Below are 16,371 nucleotides of genomic sequence, written 5' to 3'. Positions count from 1 at the left end.
GAACCCATTGTGAAGATGGAGAGTGGGGATGGGGCCTCCACCATGTGACGCTGATGCCAGGAGTGGCAATGTGTAAGATGGGGAGCAGGTACATTTGTGATTTACTTTAACACTCTGCCTATGCCCTCATCACACATAAAGAAGAAAAATCTGTTCAGCTGCGAAGACACTCTTTACATGAGTACCCTGAGGTGGAGGAATGGCCGACGTTTACTGCTCCTGGATAAACTGAGAGGTAGGCACTTAGATGTGGAAGAGGTTGTCATAATTCTCTTCATTAGCATCATCTTCATATTGTAGTGCCCCCATCTCCACTCTCCATCTGCATAAATAGTTCATCCTTCCAACACGAAATTGAACCCAACGAACAACATCAGCTTTGTTCCTTCTCCCACCTGGTACCCCCAGGCACAGGAATACGTAAATTTCCAGTCCTGAGGGAAGGGAAGGCTCTAGAGGAATACCACCAACAAGGCTGGTAGGTGACTCCCATGTATTCAGAGGGGAGGTCTGGGTCGCAGAATTTGATCATAGTTAACAGCAATACGCATCCACAAAACCAGAGCGATTTAGCATCTGTAGTTTACGACCTGCTGAAACCAAGTGCCCATCTAGTGGGACAGCATTCAATATGGTAAATACAGAACTGCAATTTCCATTGCTACACTGTCAGTTCACTCAGTGTGGCAGTGACTGAGATATTGTGGTCAAGGTGACTGATTAGGATGAATTGGGACATTGTGCAGGACAAGGAGAGCAGCTAGAACTCTGGCATTGATGTGGTTTCCCTTCATGTTTGTAACAATGGAGGTTCTTCCCAATAGCCAAATCCTAAAATGAGGAACAGGTGACTGTCCTTTGAGTGTGAACTTTAACACCCACACACAAGGGATTAGTGCAGAGGCTGGAAGACACCCCTGAGAGAGGCAGGATGACTAAATAGTCTGGAGCACTAACTGCCAACTGAGGGATGACCTCAATCTTCGCTCAAGGCTGGGTTCTCTTGCCAGGAGATGGGCAGCTATGGAAAGTCTGAGAGACCCCCAGTGCGCATGAGCTGCAGCAGCTCTGTCCTCATCGCCAGCCTCATGAGCTGCAGAAACATGAGCTCACCTGGAGGGACCCTGTTCTCACTGATTGCAAAGAATGGTTTGTGGAACATAGGGGAGGCAGTGTGGGGGGCAAAAATGCAAACCTTGTATGGTGGCGAATGTGTTAAAGTGGTATGTTTGAGGTCTTCAAGTCCTAAAGTTATTTAACATTTCATTTCTCTAATCTGCGCTATTTATAATGTGAAACCCAGTCTAGGATGTTCTATGCAAGAAAGATCAAAATTCTGTCTCTAAGGGCTGGAGTGGGGCATCCTAACCAATCACTATTATAAGACTGAAAAGATACAGAGAAATTCTCATAGACACGAGAGACATAAAAATAAAGCATGTTTCTTTGGCTGTCATCTATTTTTCATGGGCTGCTAAGAATAAACAATCAAGTTTATGTTGTGCCCAACCATGCCCTCCGTGTTTGCTCCAGGATGGAAAAGACTCGGCTTCTTACCTCCAATTCTCTTGTTTGTTCACTTGACACCAACTTCTCAATCTTAGACGGATCTAACAGTTCTAACAGTTTTGTCTCAGCCTCCCGGCGATTTTCCTGATTAAAATTGTGTAAAGAAAGAAAGTGTAGTTAAGATGACAGATTCATCAGATTCCTGAGAGGAATCCCTACTTCTCAAGAGAGTAGAAGAAAATGAAATACTGTTGAATTCTCACACTTTCTTTATAAATGCCCCGAGGACCATGTGCAGTGGTACAAGAGACCCCTTATTCCCAGAGCACATGGCAGGATGGCTGCCATCATGTCTGCTGGAGAATCGGAGGCTGGGGAAGGGGTAACTAACCTACTCAAGGGTATGATTATCGGCTTCTTGAGCCTCATGTGCTGACACTCAGGTGGAACTATACGGATCTCTACAGCCTCGCTGGAAATGCTGCACCCAGAACTAGAGAGTCACCATCTAAAAGAAGCCTTTCTCCACCTCCTCTATGTGGAAAGTTGTCTGTGTCCATCAGGACTCTCTTCTAGGGAGCTCCCCGGATTCACTCCCAAATTAGTGGGGCCCAAGCCCACATGAAGGAACTCCAGGAAATTTTCTTTTGCTGATTGATTTAGCCTAGCTGATGTAGGAGAAATAAAATCTGGTGGTCTCTTTGCCTGTTTTGGGAATTTGTCACATGACCTTCACATCATGTTATCTCTAATTTTACATACAAGTGAATAGAAAATAGTCCAGGTGTGCTGTATTCTACAGCAGGGGGCATCACAGCAAGAGTGAATAGGGACAAGACTGTCCCATGCTCTGAAAGTCCATATGGACCAGGGAATATGTTTTGAGGAACAAACATGTACTAATTTTTGCAGGAATGAGATGATGAAACTTTTATTTCCAGGTCACAATCTCGGGTTTCAGCTGAAATAACCATAAATCTGAGAGCACAGCTTAGAGGGGGAGCTGCTGCAAGACTCAGGGGTGCACTCACCTCGGAGCCTGGACCCGTAGCTTTGACAAGATGGTTGTGTCCGCTGTACTGGGGGGACCACGCAGAGCCCCTGCACATGAGCTGCCCGGTGTCCTCACTGACCTGGTGGGGCTGGTTCCCGTGACCCTCCCATGGCCTCTCATGCTCCAGCTCCAGTTCCACTTCAATGCGATCTAGTGTTCTAAGCAGGTCTCTGTCCATCTCCAAGTCTGCCTGACACGAAGGACAGTCCAAGCTCCACAATGATTCCTCTTGTTGCTCCTTAACACTGCCCACAATGTGCCCGTGGCAGCAGCTGTGCCCAAAGGAGAAGCTCACAGGATCCGTCGTTAGCTCATGGCAGATGGGGCACATGGCTTCCATCCTTATCCTCTTGGCAGCAGGAACTGAGGCCCAAGCTCCTCCTGGAAAGCTCCAAGTGGTGGTTAGAGGCAGAGATGAAGTAGACACAATTCTTCACAGTGAAGGACACGCAGGGGACCTGGGCCTTTGTGCCTCCACAAATACCATTTAATTGATTGCAGTTTATTTGTAACAATGATGGAGTAAGAAATGTTTTAATAATGAGGGCTTTTAAAAGAAAAAGAATCCTTTATGGGCAACAGAAGCTGGTTTCAGAAATACACTGAACCATAGTGTAATATCTTATGTGAAAGGTAACAGTAGATAAATCAACTCAGTGAAACCTGAACATGAGTTACATCAATTCCCACTTTTCCCTTCCATGTGTCTTTATTGGATCAAAATCAGAGATTTTAAACTGCTTGTGGAATTCACTTGTCAGGACAGGGAAGAGGAATCACTAACAGGTTCCCCTTGGGGCCAAATATAAAAATTCGGAATATTTTTGAGATTATACTGACAATGGACAGGTCCTTTAAATTATGTGCCCACCACAGCAGGGTCTGCCATAGCCTTCAATCCATACATTGACAGTTCTGCACCAAGTAGGACTACTAAAGATGTAAGTACAGTCAGATGAATGCAGCTCAAAGGGAACCACAATGGAGGGTGACTCCAGGGTACTGGCAGGATCCCTACCTCCTCATTGTCCCAGCCTTGTATAACTCCTTCCATGTGAGCATGGGCATAACCTGAGAATTACCTCTGAGCAATGGCAAAATGATAGGATGTGCCACCATGGTAATGTTGCTTTCTATCAGACCCCATATTACAGCTGATTAATTTAAAGACTATCTGCTCAGCTCAGCTCACTTTAAAAACATTGGTGGCCATGTGGAAGGCCTATTGGCCATTTGATGTGGGGGCTTCCAGAAGCTGAGGCAGCTCTCAGGTGACATGAATCAGGGCATGTCCTTTATCCACAAAGAAACAATTTCTTCCAACAACTGGAAGAAGATGGGGAGAGGATAATTCCCCACAGGAATCAGCAGATGACATGCAGCCCAGCCAGCACCATAACTGCTTTTTGTGACCCCAGCTGAGCTGTGCCCAGATTTCCCACACACAATTCTCTCAGAAAATGTGTGTAGTTAGCTCCAAGCCACTTAAGTGTTCTACAGCAACATGTAACTGAATAAGCCAGCAAATAATTTCTGGTTCGGGCTACTTTAGCAGAGAAATGAGTTAGGGGGGAACACTGAACTTTTTAGAGCCTTATAACTCTGTAACTGCGGATGAGGGATTGGAAAATGTCATTTGCGTCAAGGTCCTAAAATTATTTGTATCATCTACCTTTAGGTATTGTTCTCAGACTTACTGAAATAATAAGTGTAAACTTTATGCCCCAGTTACTGTACTAAGCTCCTTACAACGGTTGATCCACTTATTTTTATGACAACCAGTAAAAGGGAAACTGGAATCAAGGAATCTTGGGAGACACAGTTAATATATAGGCGAGTAGGCATCTGAAGAGTCCCTAAAGGTCCCCAGTACTTAGTGTCCCTGAGGAAGCACTGGGGCATCCTCAAATCTCCACTGGAATAACTACACAGCCTGTATATCTGTCAGCCTGTCTGGGGTAGGTTGTGAACCTGATTAACACTGAAGAATTCTTGACTTTTCATACCTTCGTCAGTCTTTAATTTTTTGCTCTCATCACAGTGGAGCTCAGAATCCTTGCGGTCAGTGTGAGGCTCTGAAGACGCAGACTCTGCGACTGAACTCCTAGACTCAGAAGAGGATGGATTTCTTCAGCGGGACATCTCTATATACTCATACCCCTTCCCTCCAAATAAGGATAGTGCTCACCTGGTCACGGTGTCTTTCATGTCCTGCAGAGACACAAGGACAAAAGGAGAGTTAGGGAATCCCCATGTCATGGGTCTTGGCATGAGGGGTGTCTCTGTAAACCCTCCATCCAACAAGGAAATCAGTGAGTCCCACCTGGATGCTGATGGACGCCCAGGTCTGAAGAGTCCCATCCCCACGTCCGAGGGCCCAGAGCATGGCAGCAAGTTGATCCTCCCAGAGCCCAGTAACCTGCTCACTGTGACTGTGATCACAGCCATGTGTGGGTGGCCTGAGGCGGAGGCCGGGAGACCCTGTGCTCCCCCCGCAAGACGTTCTTTCAGGGACCTGCCTGCCTTCAGATGAGTCTACATTAAAACACTCATCACGCAGGCCTTTCCTTAGTGAAGAATCCACACACAGCTCATGAGAAGAGGTCACTGCATGGTGGCAGGTTACCAGTGCAGGTGGAACAAGTAAGATAACTTTAAAACCTTTCACTGGGACTGAATGCCAACTAAAATAAACAGCTCACACAAGTAATGTTCCAGGGGTCAATCCCTCATGCCTCAGAAAAAGGTCCTGGAAGGCCTCTTGTAGCAAGTGAGCTATCCACAAACAAGGGAGCAAGGTCTCACACACGTGGCTGCCCAACAACTGTGGTTGCACCAGTCATCTCAAGGTGTCTCTCGGAGAGAGTCTGACAATCAGGGTTCTATGCATATGGGACTGAGATGAATTCTAATTGTAAAAAAGGAAAACTGTTCTCTTTAAAAACATGTGTTTCCATCTAAGTCATCTAATTCAAAGAGATATTAATATCATGGCTATTGCAATGTCTTACTAAACACAGTGGTTGTCATAATCATAAATGAAATAAAGTGACATGTGCATTTAAAAGAAAAAATATTTAATATGGACATTTTCAAGGTATGAATGAGGGATATTAGAAAAAGTAAGAAGGTAAAAGCAAGTGTTAAAAGTCTAAAAGATAGTGAGAGTGTTTAAAGAAAGCAAAAGCAAGTGTTGAAGGTCTGACATTGAGCAAGGAAAAGAAATTTTAACAAAGTGTTAAAAGGACAAAGCAAGAAGTGAAAAGACAAAAGCAAGTTTGGGAAAACTGGGTCACTACATGCAAAAGAATGAAGCCTGAGTACCACCTCACACCAAGTACAAAAACCAACTCAAAATGGATTAAAGAACTAGACATAAGTCCTGAAACCATAAAATACATCAACAAAAAATAGGCGAAACACTACATGACATAGACCTCAGTAACATCTTTAGAAACACATCACCCAAAGCAGTGATAGTGATGGGAAAGATAAACAGCTAGTTAACAACAAGTTAAAGAGCTTCTGTATAGCAAAATAGACAATAATGGAAACAAAAAGACACCCCACAGATTGGGAGAAAATTTTTGCACACAACACTAATGATAAAGGACTGATCACAAAAATCTACAAAGAGCTGACTAGACTCAACAAAAACAAAGTAACCAACTCAGTCAAAAAATGCGCAGAAGAATTTAAAAGAAACTTCTCCAAAGAGGAAATGCAAATGGCCAATAGGCATATGAAAAAACATTCAGCATCACTTGTAATCAGGGAAATGCAAATCAAAACTACAATGAGATACCACCTTACATACATATTAAAAAACTAGCAACAACAAATGTTGTCAAGGTTGTGGAGAAAAAGGAACGCTCCTGCACTGCTGGTGATCATGCAAACTGGTCTACCCACTATGAAGAGCTGTGTGGAGATTCCTCAACCTGCTAAAGATGGAGCTTCCATACGATGCGGCAATTCCACTCCTAGGTATTTACCCAAAGAACACAGAAACATTAAATCAAAAGGGCACCTGCAACCCTTTGTTTATCACAGCACTATTCACAATAGCTAAGCTATGGAAACAACCCAAATGCCCAAAAATAGATGACTGGATCAAGAAGATTTGGTATATATACACCATGGAATATTACTCAGCAATCAAAAAAGATAAACACATGCAATATGCAGCAACATGGATGGACCTGGAATGGATCATGCTCAGTGAAATAAACCGGAAAGAAGAAGAAAAATTCCGGATGGTCTCACTCATAGCAGGAATTTAGAAAACCTAAATAAGGGATCAGGAAAAACTAATTATAATAAAGTAAAAATCAAAATCAATAAGCAACTATAAATCAGAGACACACCCCAGGTGGGGGAGAAGGGAGTATGAGCAAAACAAGGGTGGTGGCAATTGTATGGGGACTATAACCAAGGTATAAATGCATACATTATATGAAAATGAAAAACAATATAAAAAAATATACAAAATTTAAAAACCAAAAAGAAAAAAAAAAGAAAAGTAAAGAAAGCAAAAGCAAGTGTTAAAGTAAGAAAGCAAAGAAAGTGTTCAGGTTTGGGAGAGGGATCATAGGGAAAACAAATGTGTATGTGCTACAGTGACTCACTACAAAATGTAAAACGACAAGTGACTGGACATGGTCTTGAGACCTACATTGACAGGGAGGAGACTGGTCAGGCTGAGGAAAAAAAAAAAGGAAAAAATAGGGAGAAGGACAAGAGAAGGGCCCAGTATGGCAGCTGGCACTGCCATCCTCCCACCACCTCAGACTCCCGCAAGGCCACATTGTCCCAGGCATTTGGGACCTCACCATGTTCGGGGGCTGCTATCCTGCTTCTACTGCCAGCAGCCGGGACACCTCAGCCACGAGTGTCTGAAGAAGCCACCCCCATGTCGTGTCCTCAGTGCCACTGCACAGGGCACTGCAAGAGGGACTGTTCCTCTCTCTGAGAGAGACGGGGGGCAGCCCAAACCACAGGCCAAGATGGGAGGGCAGGTTTGACCATCAGCCACCTCTGACTACGAAACCAGCTACAGCGGAAGACATTTCCTAAAGAAGCCCAGAGGTGAGACAAGCATCAGATGACCTAAAAGTGGCAGGCCAAAAAAAAAAAAGAAACCCAAAACCTACTTGGTGAATCAGGGGCCTTGTACTCTTCCTTGTTGCATTCTACTTAGACTGGCCTAGAGATGACTAGCCTGAGCCAGGACACTTTAACACTTGCAGTGAGATAAAAGAAAACCTAAAGTTATTAAAAAATATCTGTATTACAGATGGCATCACAGGCAGGACAAGAGCCTAGTAGGCTACAATCATTCTTGGCCTCTATTGGAAACCAATTTCTGCCCTGGTTGCTATTCTTGCTGGATCCCTCACTAATTTTTGTTTATTTTTTTGTTTGGGCCTTGCATCCTCAACACCCTCATCAGAATCATCTCCTGTCACCTCAAAGCCAGCAGACGTCTGATGGTCCTTCAGATGGAGGCTGATAGGATGCCTCCACCATCTTTCCTCCCAGGGCCCTTAGATCGCCGCCCTGCAGTGGAGCCCTGACTGCTCGACAGCGTAACCATTTTCAGCAGGAGGCGGGTACTGGTCAGATCAACGCCCTCTGTCCTAACAGCAGTGGGGGACTCCATCTGTACAAGGGGTAGGGAGCCCCAGGGCAAGTCAGGGTTAAGTAGGCAGCTTCAGGGACAGTGGGGGCAGGGACTTCAGGAGACTTAAAGAGGCTTCTGAGACAAGGACAGTAAATTCTAAGTACTAACCAACACATACACCCGAGGGGAGGTCAGAAAGTCCAGGAAGACGAAACAAAAACGGTACACTGTGCAGTGCCTGGTGACTGACTGTAGTTTCTTTCACACACACTGGAACCCTAAAAAAACTGTCTTCGAAGGCTGTACCCTGAGATCTATGCATCAAAGATATGATGGAATAAAAATTAAAAAGGGGGAAATGAAGTGGACAATGTCAGGATGACTGTGGATGAGCTGAAGTCGGGACAGAGCCTGTAGACTGAGAATTTCAGGGAACAACGGAGAAGCGCCCTCCAGGCCACACGCGCCCTGAGTCACGCATCCCCAGCTGCTGTGTTCCTTGATTTACTTAATAAATACTCTGTAACCTAGTTGCTGGGGCTCAGATTGTGGAGAGAGATCTCCTCCAGGCTGCTGGTGTGAAGCTGTCAGTGTAAATAAAGAACTTCCTTCCTCCTCTCTGAGTGCTCCTGCTCCCTCATGACAAGCTGCCAGAATAGTCACCCTTAAAGACAGGAAACTGCTGTGCTACAACATGGATAAGCCGGGGAGACACTTCAGTCAGAGAGAAAAGGACAATATTTTCATGAGCTAGTAGGATTTAAAAACAGAATATGGAATGGGGGACCAGAAGGTGACAGAAGGGACACGGGGACACTGTTTACTGCGGAGAGTTTTAGGTTGGGAAGAGCAACCCTTTGTACAGATGGAGAGTGGGGATGGGGGCTCCACAGTGTGATGTTGATGCCAGTAAGTAGAATATGTTAGATGGGGAACATGGGGAATTTTATGATTTGTTTAACACTCTCCCTATGCCCCCATCACACACACACACACACACACACACACACACACAGAGAAATCTGTTCAGCTATATTGACACTATTCACATGAGTCCTTGGAGGTAGAGGAGGATCCAAAGCCATGTTCTGCTGAATCAACAGGGAGGCTGTCATAATTCTCTTTATTGTCATCAGCTTCACACTGTGGTGCTGCCATCTCCACTCTCCATCGGCACAAGTACTTCATCCTTCCCACATGAAACCCACCCACTAAACACCATCACCTTTGTTCCTCTCCCACCTGCTCTCCACCAGGCACAGGGATGTGTAAATCTCCATTTCTGAGGGAGTGTGTGAAGGGAAGGCTTTGGATGAACATCACCAAGCAAGGCTGGTAGGTGACTTCCCTGTACTTCGAGGGGAGGTCTGGGGCACAGAATGTGATCATAGTTACCAGAAATAAGCATCCCCCAGCCAGAGTCCTTTTACCATCCATGACTTTACGACCACTGGAAAGCAAACCACCCATCTGTTGGGACTCACTCTAATTGGGCAGATACAGAACTGCAGTTTCCATGGCTACACTATCAGCTCACGCAGTGTGGCCGTGACTGAGATATTGTGATCAAGGCCACCGATCAGCAAGAACTGGACAAGGAGACAGCACCTTGAACTCTGGCACTGACGTGGTTTCCCTTCATATCTGTAACAATGGAGGTTCTCCCCACTACCCAAGACCCTAAAATGAGGGACATGTGACTGTCCCTTGAGTATGAACTTTAACACCCACACACAAGGGATTAGAGCAGAGGCTGGAAGACACCCCTGAGAGAGGAGAATGACTAAATAGTCTGGAGCACTAACTGCCAACTGAGGGGTGACCTCAATCTTTCACTCAAGGCTGGGTTCTCTTCCCAGGAGAGGGGCAGCTATGGAAAGTCTCAGACACCCCCAGTGCACATGAGCTGCAGCAGCTCTGTCCTCATCGCCAGCCTCATGAGTGGCAGGAACATGAGCTCACCTGGAGGGACCCTGTTCTCACTGCTCACAAAGAATGGTTTGAGGAACATGGGGGAGACTATGTGGGGGGCAAATCAAACCTTGTATGTGATGAATGTGCCAAAGTGATATGTTTGAGGTCTTCAAGTCATGAAGTTATTTAAAATTTCAATTCTTTAATCTAAGGCATTTTTGCCATGAAACCCAGTCTAGGATGTTCTATGCAAGAAAGATCAAAATTCTGTCTCTACAGGCTGAGGCGCTGGGCATCTGAACCAATCACTATTATAAGGCTGAAAAATACAGAGAAATTCACATAGACACTAGGGACATAAAAATAAAGCATGTTCGGGCCTCCCTGGTGGCGCAGCGGTTGAGCGTTGGGTTGCGAAGCTGCCCGCGGCCTCTGCGGCGCCGGTTCGATCCCCGGCTGCTCCCCTGCCACCGGAGGAGGGTCCCACATGGCGCGCAGACCTCTCCTGCCGCCCACTGCTCCCCTCAGCAGTGTACCTCGGTCCTTCTGCCTGCTCTGCTCCCCGCTCTGGCTCTGTGAATTCTCTCACCCTCCCGCGCTTCTGACTGTACCCAGTGCATGTATAAACAAAACAAACAAACAAACAAATAAATAAAAAACATGCCTCTATTAAAAAAAAATGTTAAAAAAAAAAAAAAAATAAAGCATGTTCTTTGGCTGTCATCTATTTCTCATGGGCTGGTGAGAATAAATAATCAAGTTTATGCTTTGTCCAACCACGCCTTCCGTGTATGTTCTAGGATAGAAAAGCCTCAAATTCTTACCTGCCATTCCCTTGTTTGTTCTCTTGTGCTCAACTTCATACTCCTAGACTGGTGTAACAGTTCTCTCAGTTTTGTCACAGCTTCCTGGAGTTTTTTCTGATCAAAAGTGGGTGAAGAAGAAAATACAGTTAAGATGACAGATTGATTTTGTTCCTGAGAGGAATCCCTGCCTTCCAAGACACTAGAATGACATGAAATATCACTGAATCCTTACACGTTCAGTATAAGTGCCCCGAGGACCATGTGCAGTGATACAGGTGACCCCTAATTCCCAGGGCTCATGGCAGGATGGCTGCCATCATGTCTGCTGTAGAATCAGAGTCTGGGGAAGGGGTAACTAACCTGCCCAAGGGCTGTGACTACCGGCATCTTGAACCTCATGTGCTGACCCTCAGGTGGAGCTATATGGACCTCTACAGCCTCACCAGGAAACGCTGCACCCAGAACAAGACAGTAACCATCTAAAAGAAGCCTTTCTCCACCTCTTCTACGTGGAGAGTGGTCTGTGTCCATCAGGACTCTCATCTAGGAAGCTCCCTGGATTCACTCCCAAATGGTGGGGTCCAAACCTACAGGAAGGAACTCCAGGGAGTTTTCTTTTGCTGATTGGTTTAGTCTCACAGACTGCAGGAGAAATAAAATCTAGTGGTCTCTGTGCTTGTTTTTTGAATTTGTCACACGTCCTTGCACATTGTGGTTACTCTAACTTATACACATGTTAAGATAAAACATGCCAGTGTGTGTTTGGACAACTGTATTCTCCAGCAGGGGGCATCACAGCGAGAGTGAACATGGAGGAGACTCTCCCCATCCTATGAAAGTCCATATGGACCATAGGAATGTGTTTTGGGAACTAACATGAACTAATTTCCAAAGAATGAGATGATGAAAGTTTCATTCCGGATCACATTCTTGAGTTTCAGCCTAAACAACCTTAGATCTGGGAGTTCAGCCTCAGATCACGTGCCGTTGAAGGATCGGGGCCCTCACTCACCTTGGAGCGCAGACACAAATCTTCAGCAAGGACATGGTTGTGTCCGCTGTGCTCGGGGCACTGTGCACAGCCACTGCAGATGAGCTGCCCGGTGTCCTCACAGTACAGGCACAGCTTCTCCCCATGTTCCTCACACAGCCTCTCACCCTCTAACTCCTTGCCAGCTGCATTGATGTATTCATCTAAATGCCCGATAACTTCCTCACGCATTGATGCCCGAAGCAAACGATAGTCAGAGGCCCATCTCCCCCATCTCGGTCTCTTCCTCCCTGGTTGCACCCCTGATATCCCTGGTTGTTCCCCTGATGTCTCTTGTTGCTCTTCAATGCTGCCCTCTATGCACTGGTGGCAGAAGCTGTGCCCACAGTCGAAGCTCACAGGCTCTGTCATGGGCTGCTGGCAGATGGAGCATGTTGCTTCCTCTCTCTTCCTCTTGTTAGTTGGGGCTGAGGCCATGGATCTTCCTGTAAAGCTCCAAGTCGAGGTGAGAGGCAGAGATGAAGTAGACACAATTCTTCACACTGAAGGACATGCAGGTGACCTGGGCTTTTCTATCTCCCAAGCCTGGAAATCTAGTTGGAAAAGAAAACTTTTGAGGATTTGGAAGATGCTCGCCCTGTGGATGCCTTGTACAAACACTGATCCCCATCACATCTGACCACTAAAATAGAAGTTATTGAAAAGTGATAGTATTTAAATTTCAGCTTTTCAGCCCCATGAGCTATGTGTCACTGGCGTCATGTCAGCCCAGGGATAAGGCTCCATCACACCCAGACACACCACGTCCCCTCACAGCAGAGACTCTCCTTGGGGAGGAGCTGAGAGAGACAGAGAAGAGAGGACATGACTCACAAACGTTGCAGCCGGAGAGAGATCTCAGTGAGAGGGAGTGAGACTCTTTCCTACTGGACTGAATGTCCAGAGAATCAGTGGCCCGAACCGTTTCTCTGTGAGCAGTAGGGCCACTTAGGACGGGGGTCTGTGCGGGATTCCAGTGAGACAAAGTATATCTGACCCTACTGACCTCCACACTCCCGGGTCTCCTGCCCCAACTCACACACCCACAGGACAAAATAAACAGTTTCCCGAAGTGGATGATAATAAACTCAACAAGACAATGCAAAGCTTTTTGTCCTTCTGTCGTTTGTGGCAAGGGGAGAGAAACAGAACTGGAAACAGTGGGAAGATGAGGTGGTGCTGGGGCCGAGCTCCAGGACACCCCGGGAGACACCTGTCCCTTCTGAACCATGACTTGTCCCCAGAGCAAGGGAGGGGAATCCAGGGTTGGCACCACCAAGGCGTGGGTAGGTGGGAAGCAGTGGGGGACAGGTCTGGTTGGGACATTAGGGACTGGACCCCCTAGATTCTCACAACCCGCATCTGAGAGCCGGACAGGAGAGCAGGAACAGGAGCTAAGGGGCCTCCTCCCCCAGCCCCTGCTCAGGGAACATAGTGTGCCCCCCCTCCCTGCTGTGGGTTGTGGGGAGACAGTGGAAATGGGGAAACTTCAGCAAGCTGTTCTGTGAAGTGACAGTGCTCTGAATGAAACACTGGAATTCAACTAAATTACTTATCAGGCTCCGCCCCTCAAAGATCAGGATGACCCTCTGCCTCCACAGAGAATTTCTTCTAGAGACTTTGATCCTTGATGGGTTAATCCCCAGTCCCTTGCCCCAGGATGTATCAGCCTTCTCTCGGTGCCAAGGGGCACTGCACTCCTGCACAGAAGCTCTGTCCAATGACCCCGGGCTGGAGTGGTGGCCTCCACTCACCTTATGACCTGGATCTTCTGAGGTGGGGCCTGTGGTCTGTGAAAGAGAGAGAGAGAGACAAGGGGAAGCCATTAAAAGCAAGTTCTGACCACTTTCAGATTCCATGGCCACCCTCACTGCCTCCCATAAAACACACACACACACACACACACACACCATACAAACCCACGTTAGCAGTTTTTTTTTTAAAACGTTGGCCTAGATTTGGTCACTACCTTCACCACAAAGCACAGTCCCAAATTCACTGCAAGCCCCTCTACACTGTGATTTCTGGCAGTTACAATGAAGAAGTTAACTTGGACTGTAAAACTCAGAAATGAAAAAATATCAGGGTCAGACTCTACACATGAGGAGGAATCTAGTGGCTTTGCCTGTGTGTTGTGTCTCAGCTTGCCAACAGAAGTGGGACACAGTAGAAATGATGCCCTTCATTTGTAGTAATCGAAAAATGTGACTACATAGTGAGCAAGAATCTTCTGTCACAAAACGCAGAGATTTAAACGAACATCCAGTGGACTGTAAACTGAACATCTTTCAAATAAATGAAATTGACCAAATACGTGAGGAGACATTCCATGTCCACACACTGCGGGTTCATACTGTGAAGCTGACCATGCTTCCCTAAGCATCACACAGTTTCAGGGCACTCCCTATATATAAAAGCTGTGGTTCTTTTTTGCTGTTGTTGTTACTTTGCTGTTTTATTTTGTTTTTGTCTTTGTAACATCAGCCAAATCATCCTAAAATTCATTGAAAAATCCAGGAATCCAGGATAGTCAGAATAATCTTGACAGAGATCAACCTTGCAAGAGTCACAGGTGCAATTTCAAAGGTACATGGCTACAATGGTCAAGACTATTTAAAAGTGTTAGCATAAAGATATACATGTAGATCACTGAAATACAATAGCCTAGAAATAAACCCATACATCTTCTCACACCCCCCACCTCTGGCCTGTACCCCAGTTCTTGTATACATAAATCAATATATCTTCAAAATAAATAAAAGACTGTAGAAAAGGTAAGTCTGGCATCGGATGTAAAGGTAAATGAGTGTGACTAATAATTGATTTTATTTTTGGAAAACAAATTAAGAAGCGGAAGGCAGGCCTCCCTGGTGGCGCAAGAGTAAGTTAAGAAGCAACCTAAGAAGCTGTCCCCAGCCTGTGCAGCAAGACTTCGATCCCCAGCCAGGGAGCTACCCACCTGGTGCAGCAGACCTCTTCTGTCTCCCTGGCCACTGCCCCCAGAAGTGTATTTCAGTCAGTCTGCCTGTTTTGTTCCCCACTCTGTCTCTGGTGAATCCTCTCACCTCCCCCTCCACCTCTAGCCTGTACCCCAGTTCTTGTATGCATAAATAAACAAATGTTTAAAAATATGAAAAAAAAAAAAAAAACAACAAAAAACCAAAATGAGGTAGAAGGCACAGCAACAAAACTCTAGAAAATGAAACCGAAAGAAAATAAAACCAAGAAATGACCAGGGTATCTGTGAGCTGCACCACCCGCCCGCCCTGTGTACAGGACAGAAAGAACATGAGGAGAAATAACAGCTGGAAACATATGGAGAGAATGAGGAGGGGTGGGGGGGAGTTTTATTTACAAAAGTAGCTAGGGAAGGCAAGGGGGGTGAGTAGAAGGGGGAGGGGAGAGAGTTCAGGAGGGGGAGGGGAAGAGCTAGGGGAGGGGTTGGGATACCAGAAGTGGAGGGGGCAGGAGGGAGAGCAGATGGCAGAGGGGGGGAAGGGAGACAGGGGAGAGATTGGAAGGGGCCTGGGAGGGGGAGCAAGAGGGAGGGGTGGAGGAGAGACAGCAGAGGGGCAAGGGGGGAATGGGGGGTATGAGGGAGGGGGAGGGGGAGGGGGAGGGAGAGCAGAAGGTAGGAGAGGGAGAGGGAGGGCAATACAGGGAGCTGGAGAGGCGAGGGGGAGGGGACAAGTGAGGGGAGGGGGAAGGAGGAAGGGGAAGGGTGAGTGGGAGAGGGAGAGGGAGAGAGGGGGAAGGCAGGAGAAGGGGAGGGAGCGGGCTCTGCCCACACCTGGGCACACACTCTCCCTCCCGCCCACCTGTACCTGGCACCTGCAGAAGCAGCATCTCCCGGGCTGGAGACCACAGTCCTCCAGAGCTCAGGGCCACCCGGAAGTCCCCGCAGGGCCTGCTGGGAGCGGTGACTCAGGCCGGAAGGGGGGGGCTGGGGGGACATAGAGGGGAGGTGCAGGGGAGGAAGAGATTTGTGGTCCAACTGCACCCCGCTTGAGGGGGAACCACATCTCCACTTCCTGGCGCTGCCGGCCCCGCCCCGTGTCTGGAGACTCCCCTGAAAGACACCCGTGACCCTCCAGGGCCTGATCAGGCCCTCCCAGGGCAGGGCTGTGCTGGAGGCCGGGGGCTTCCCGAGTTCACCTTCTCCTCCTCGTTCTCAAACCATCTGAGGGAGCAGGGAAATGTTGACTTTATCATGCTACTTTTTCATCTTCCACCAGCATCACCACAGTCACTGCAGAGGAAGCTGCAGGGGGAGGGAGGGTTCTCTGGCTCAGCACCAGCCTGGCCTGCCCCCTCCACCTCCTCTGCTCCCCAGGCAGACCCTCTCCCACCCCAGCAAGGACACCCTCATTACCTGCTCTTCACTCCCTCCAGTCAGACTAGCTGTGTTCCTTTTCCAGACCCACTTCTGGGGGCT

The 16,371-nt window shown here is 47.2% G+C and overlaps 1 protein-coding gene across 4 annotated transcripts in view; it reads right to left on the bottom strand.

The window, feature by feature from the left end:
• LOC119251750 (golgin subfamily A member 6-like protein 22) overlaps window positions 1-16,326 on the bottom strand; it is a 48,039-nt gene extending 31,713 nt beyond the window's left edge. The window contains exons 1-8 of one of the 4 annotated variants that reach the window (XM_037519014.2): window positions 16,309-16,326; window positions 13,691-13,726; window positions 11,919-12,490; window positions 10,925-11,020; window positions 4,752-4,774; window positions 4,570-4,667; window positions 2,541-2,944; window positions 1,558-1,653 (exon numbers count right to left, since the gene is read on the bottom strand). In XM_037519014.2, coding sequence (XP_037374911.1) covers window positions 1,558-1,653; window positions 2,541-2,944; window positions 4,570-4,667; window positions 4,752-4,774; window positions 10,925-11,020; window positions 11,919-12,374 — 1,173 coding nt within the window. In that variant the 5' untranslated portion in view covers window positions 12,375-12,490; window positions 13,691-13,726; window positions 16,309-16,326. Of the gene's footprint in view, window positions 1-1,557; window positions 1,654-2,540; window positions 2,945-4,569; window positions 4,668-4,751; window positions 4,775-10,924; window positions 11,021-11,918; window positions 12,491-13,690; window positions 13,727-15,760; window positions 15,831-16,091; window positions 16,111-16,308 lie in introns of those variants that run through there. The other 3 variants (XM_037519015.2, XM_037519012.2, XM_037519013.2) reach the window with 3 other exon arrangements.
• Between the last annotated feature and the right edge of the window lie 45 nt (window positions 16,327-16,371).

The sequence above is a fragment of the Talpa occidentalis genome, unplaced genomic scaffold (genome assembly GCF_014898055.3).
Source record: "Talpa occidentalis isolate TD23 unplaced genomic scaffold, MPIMG_talOcc4v2.1 talOcc4.2, whole genome shotgun sequence".
NCBI classification, from domain to species: domain Eukaryota; kingdom Metazoa; phylum Chordata; class Mammalia; order Eulipotyphla; family Talpidae; genus Talpa; species Talpa occidentalis.
The sequence above is the reverse complement of the archived record's forward strand: the minus strand, read 5'-3'. Positions and strand labels throughout refer to the sequence as shown.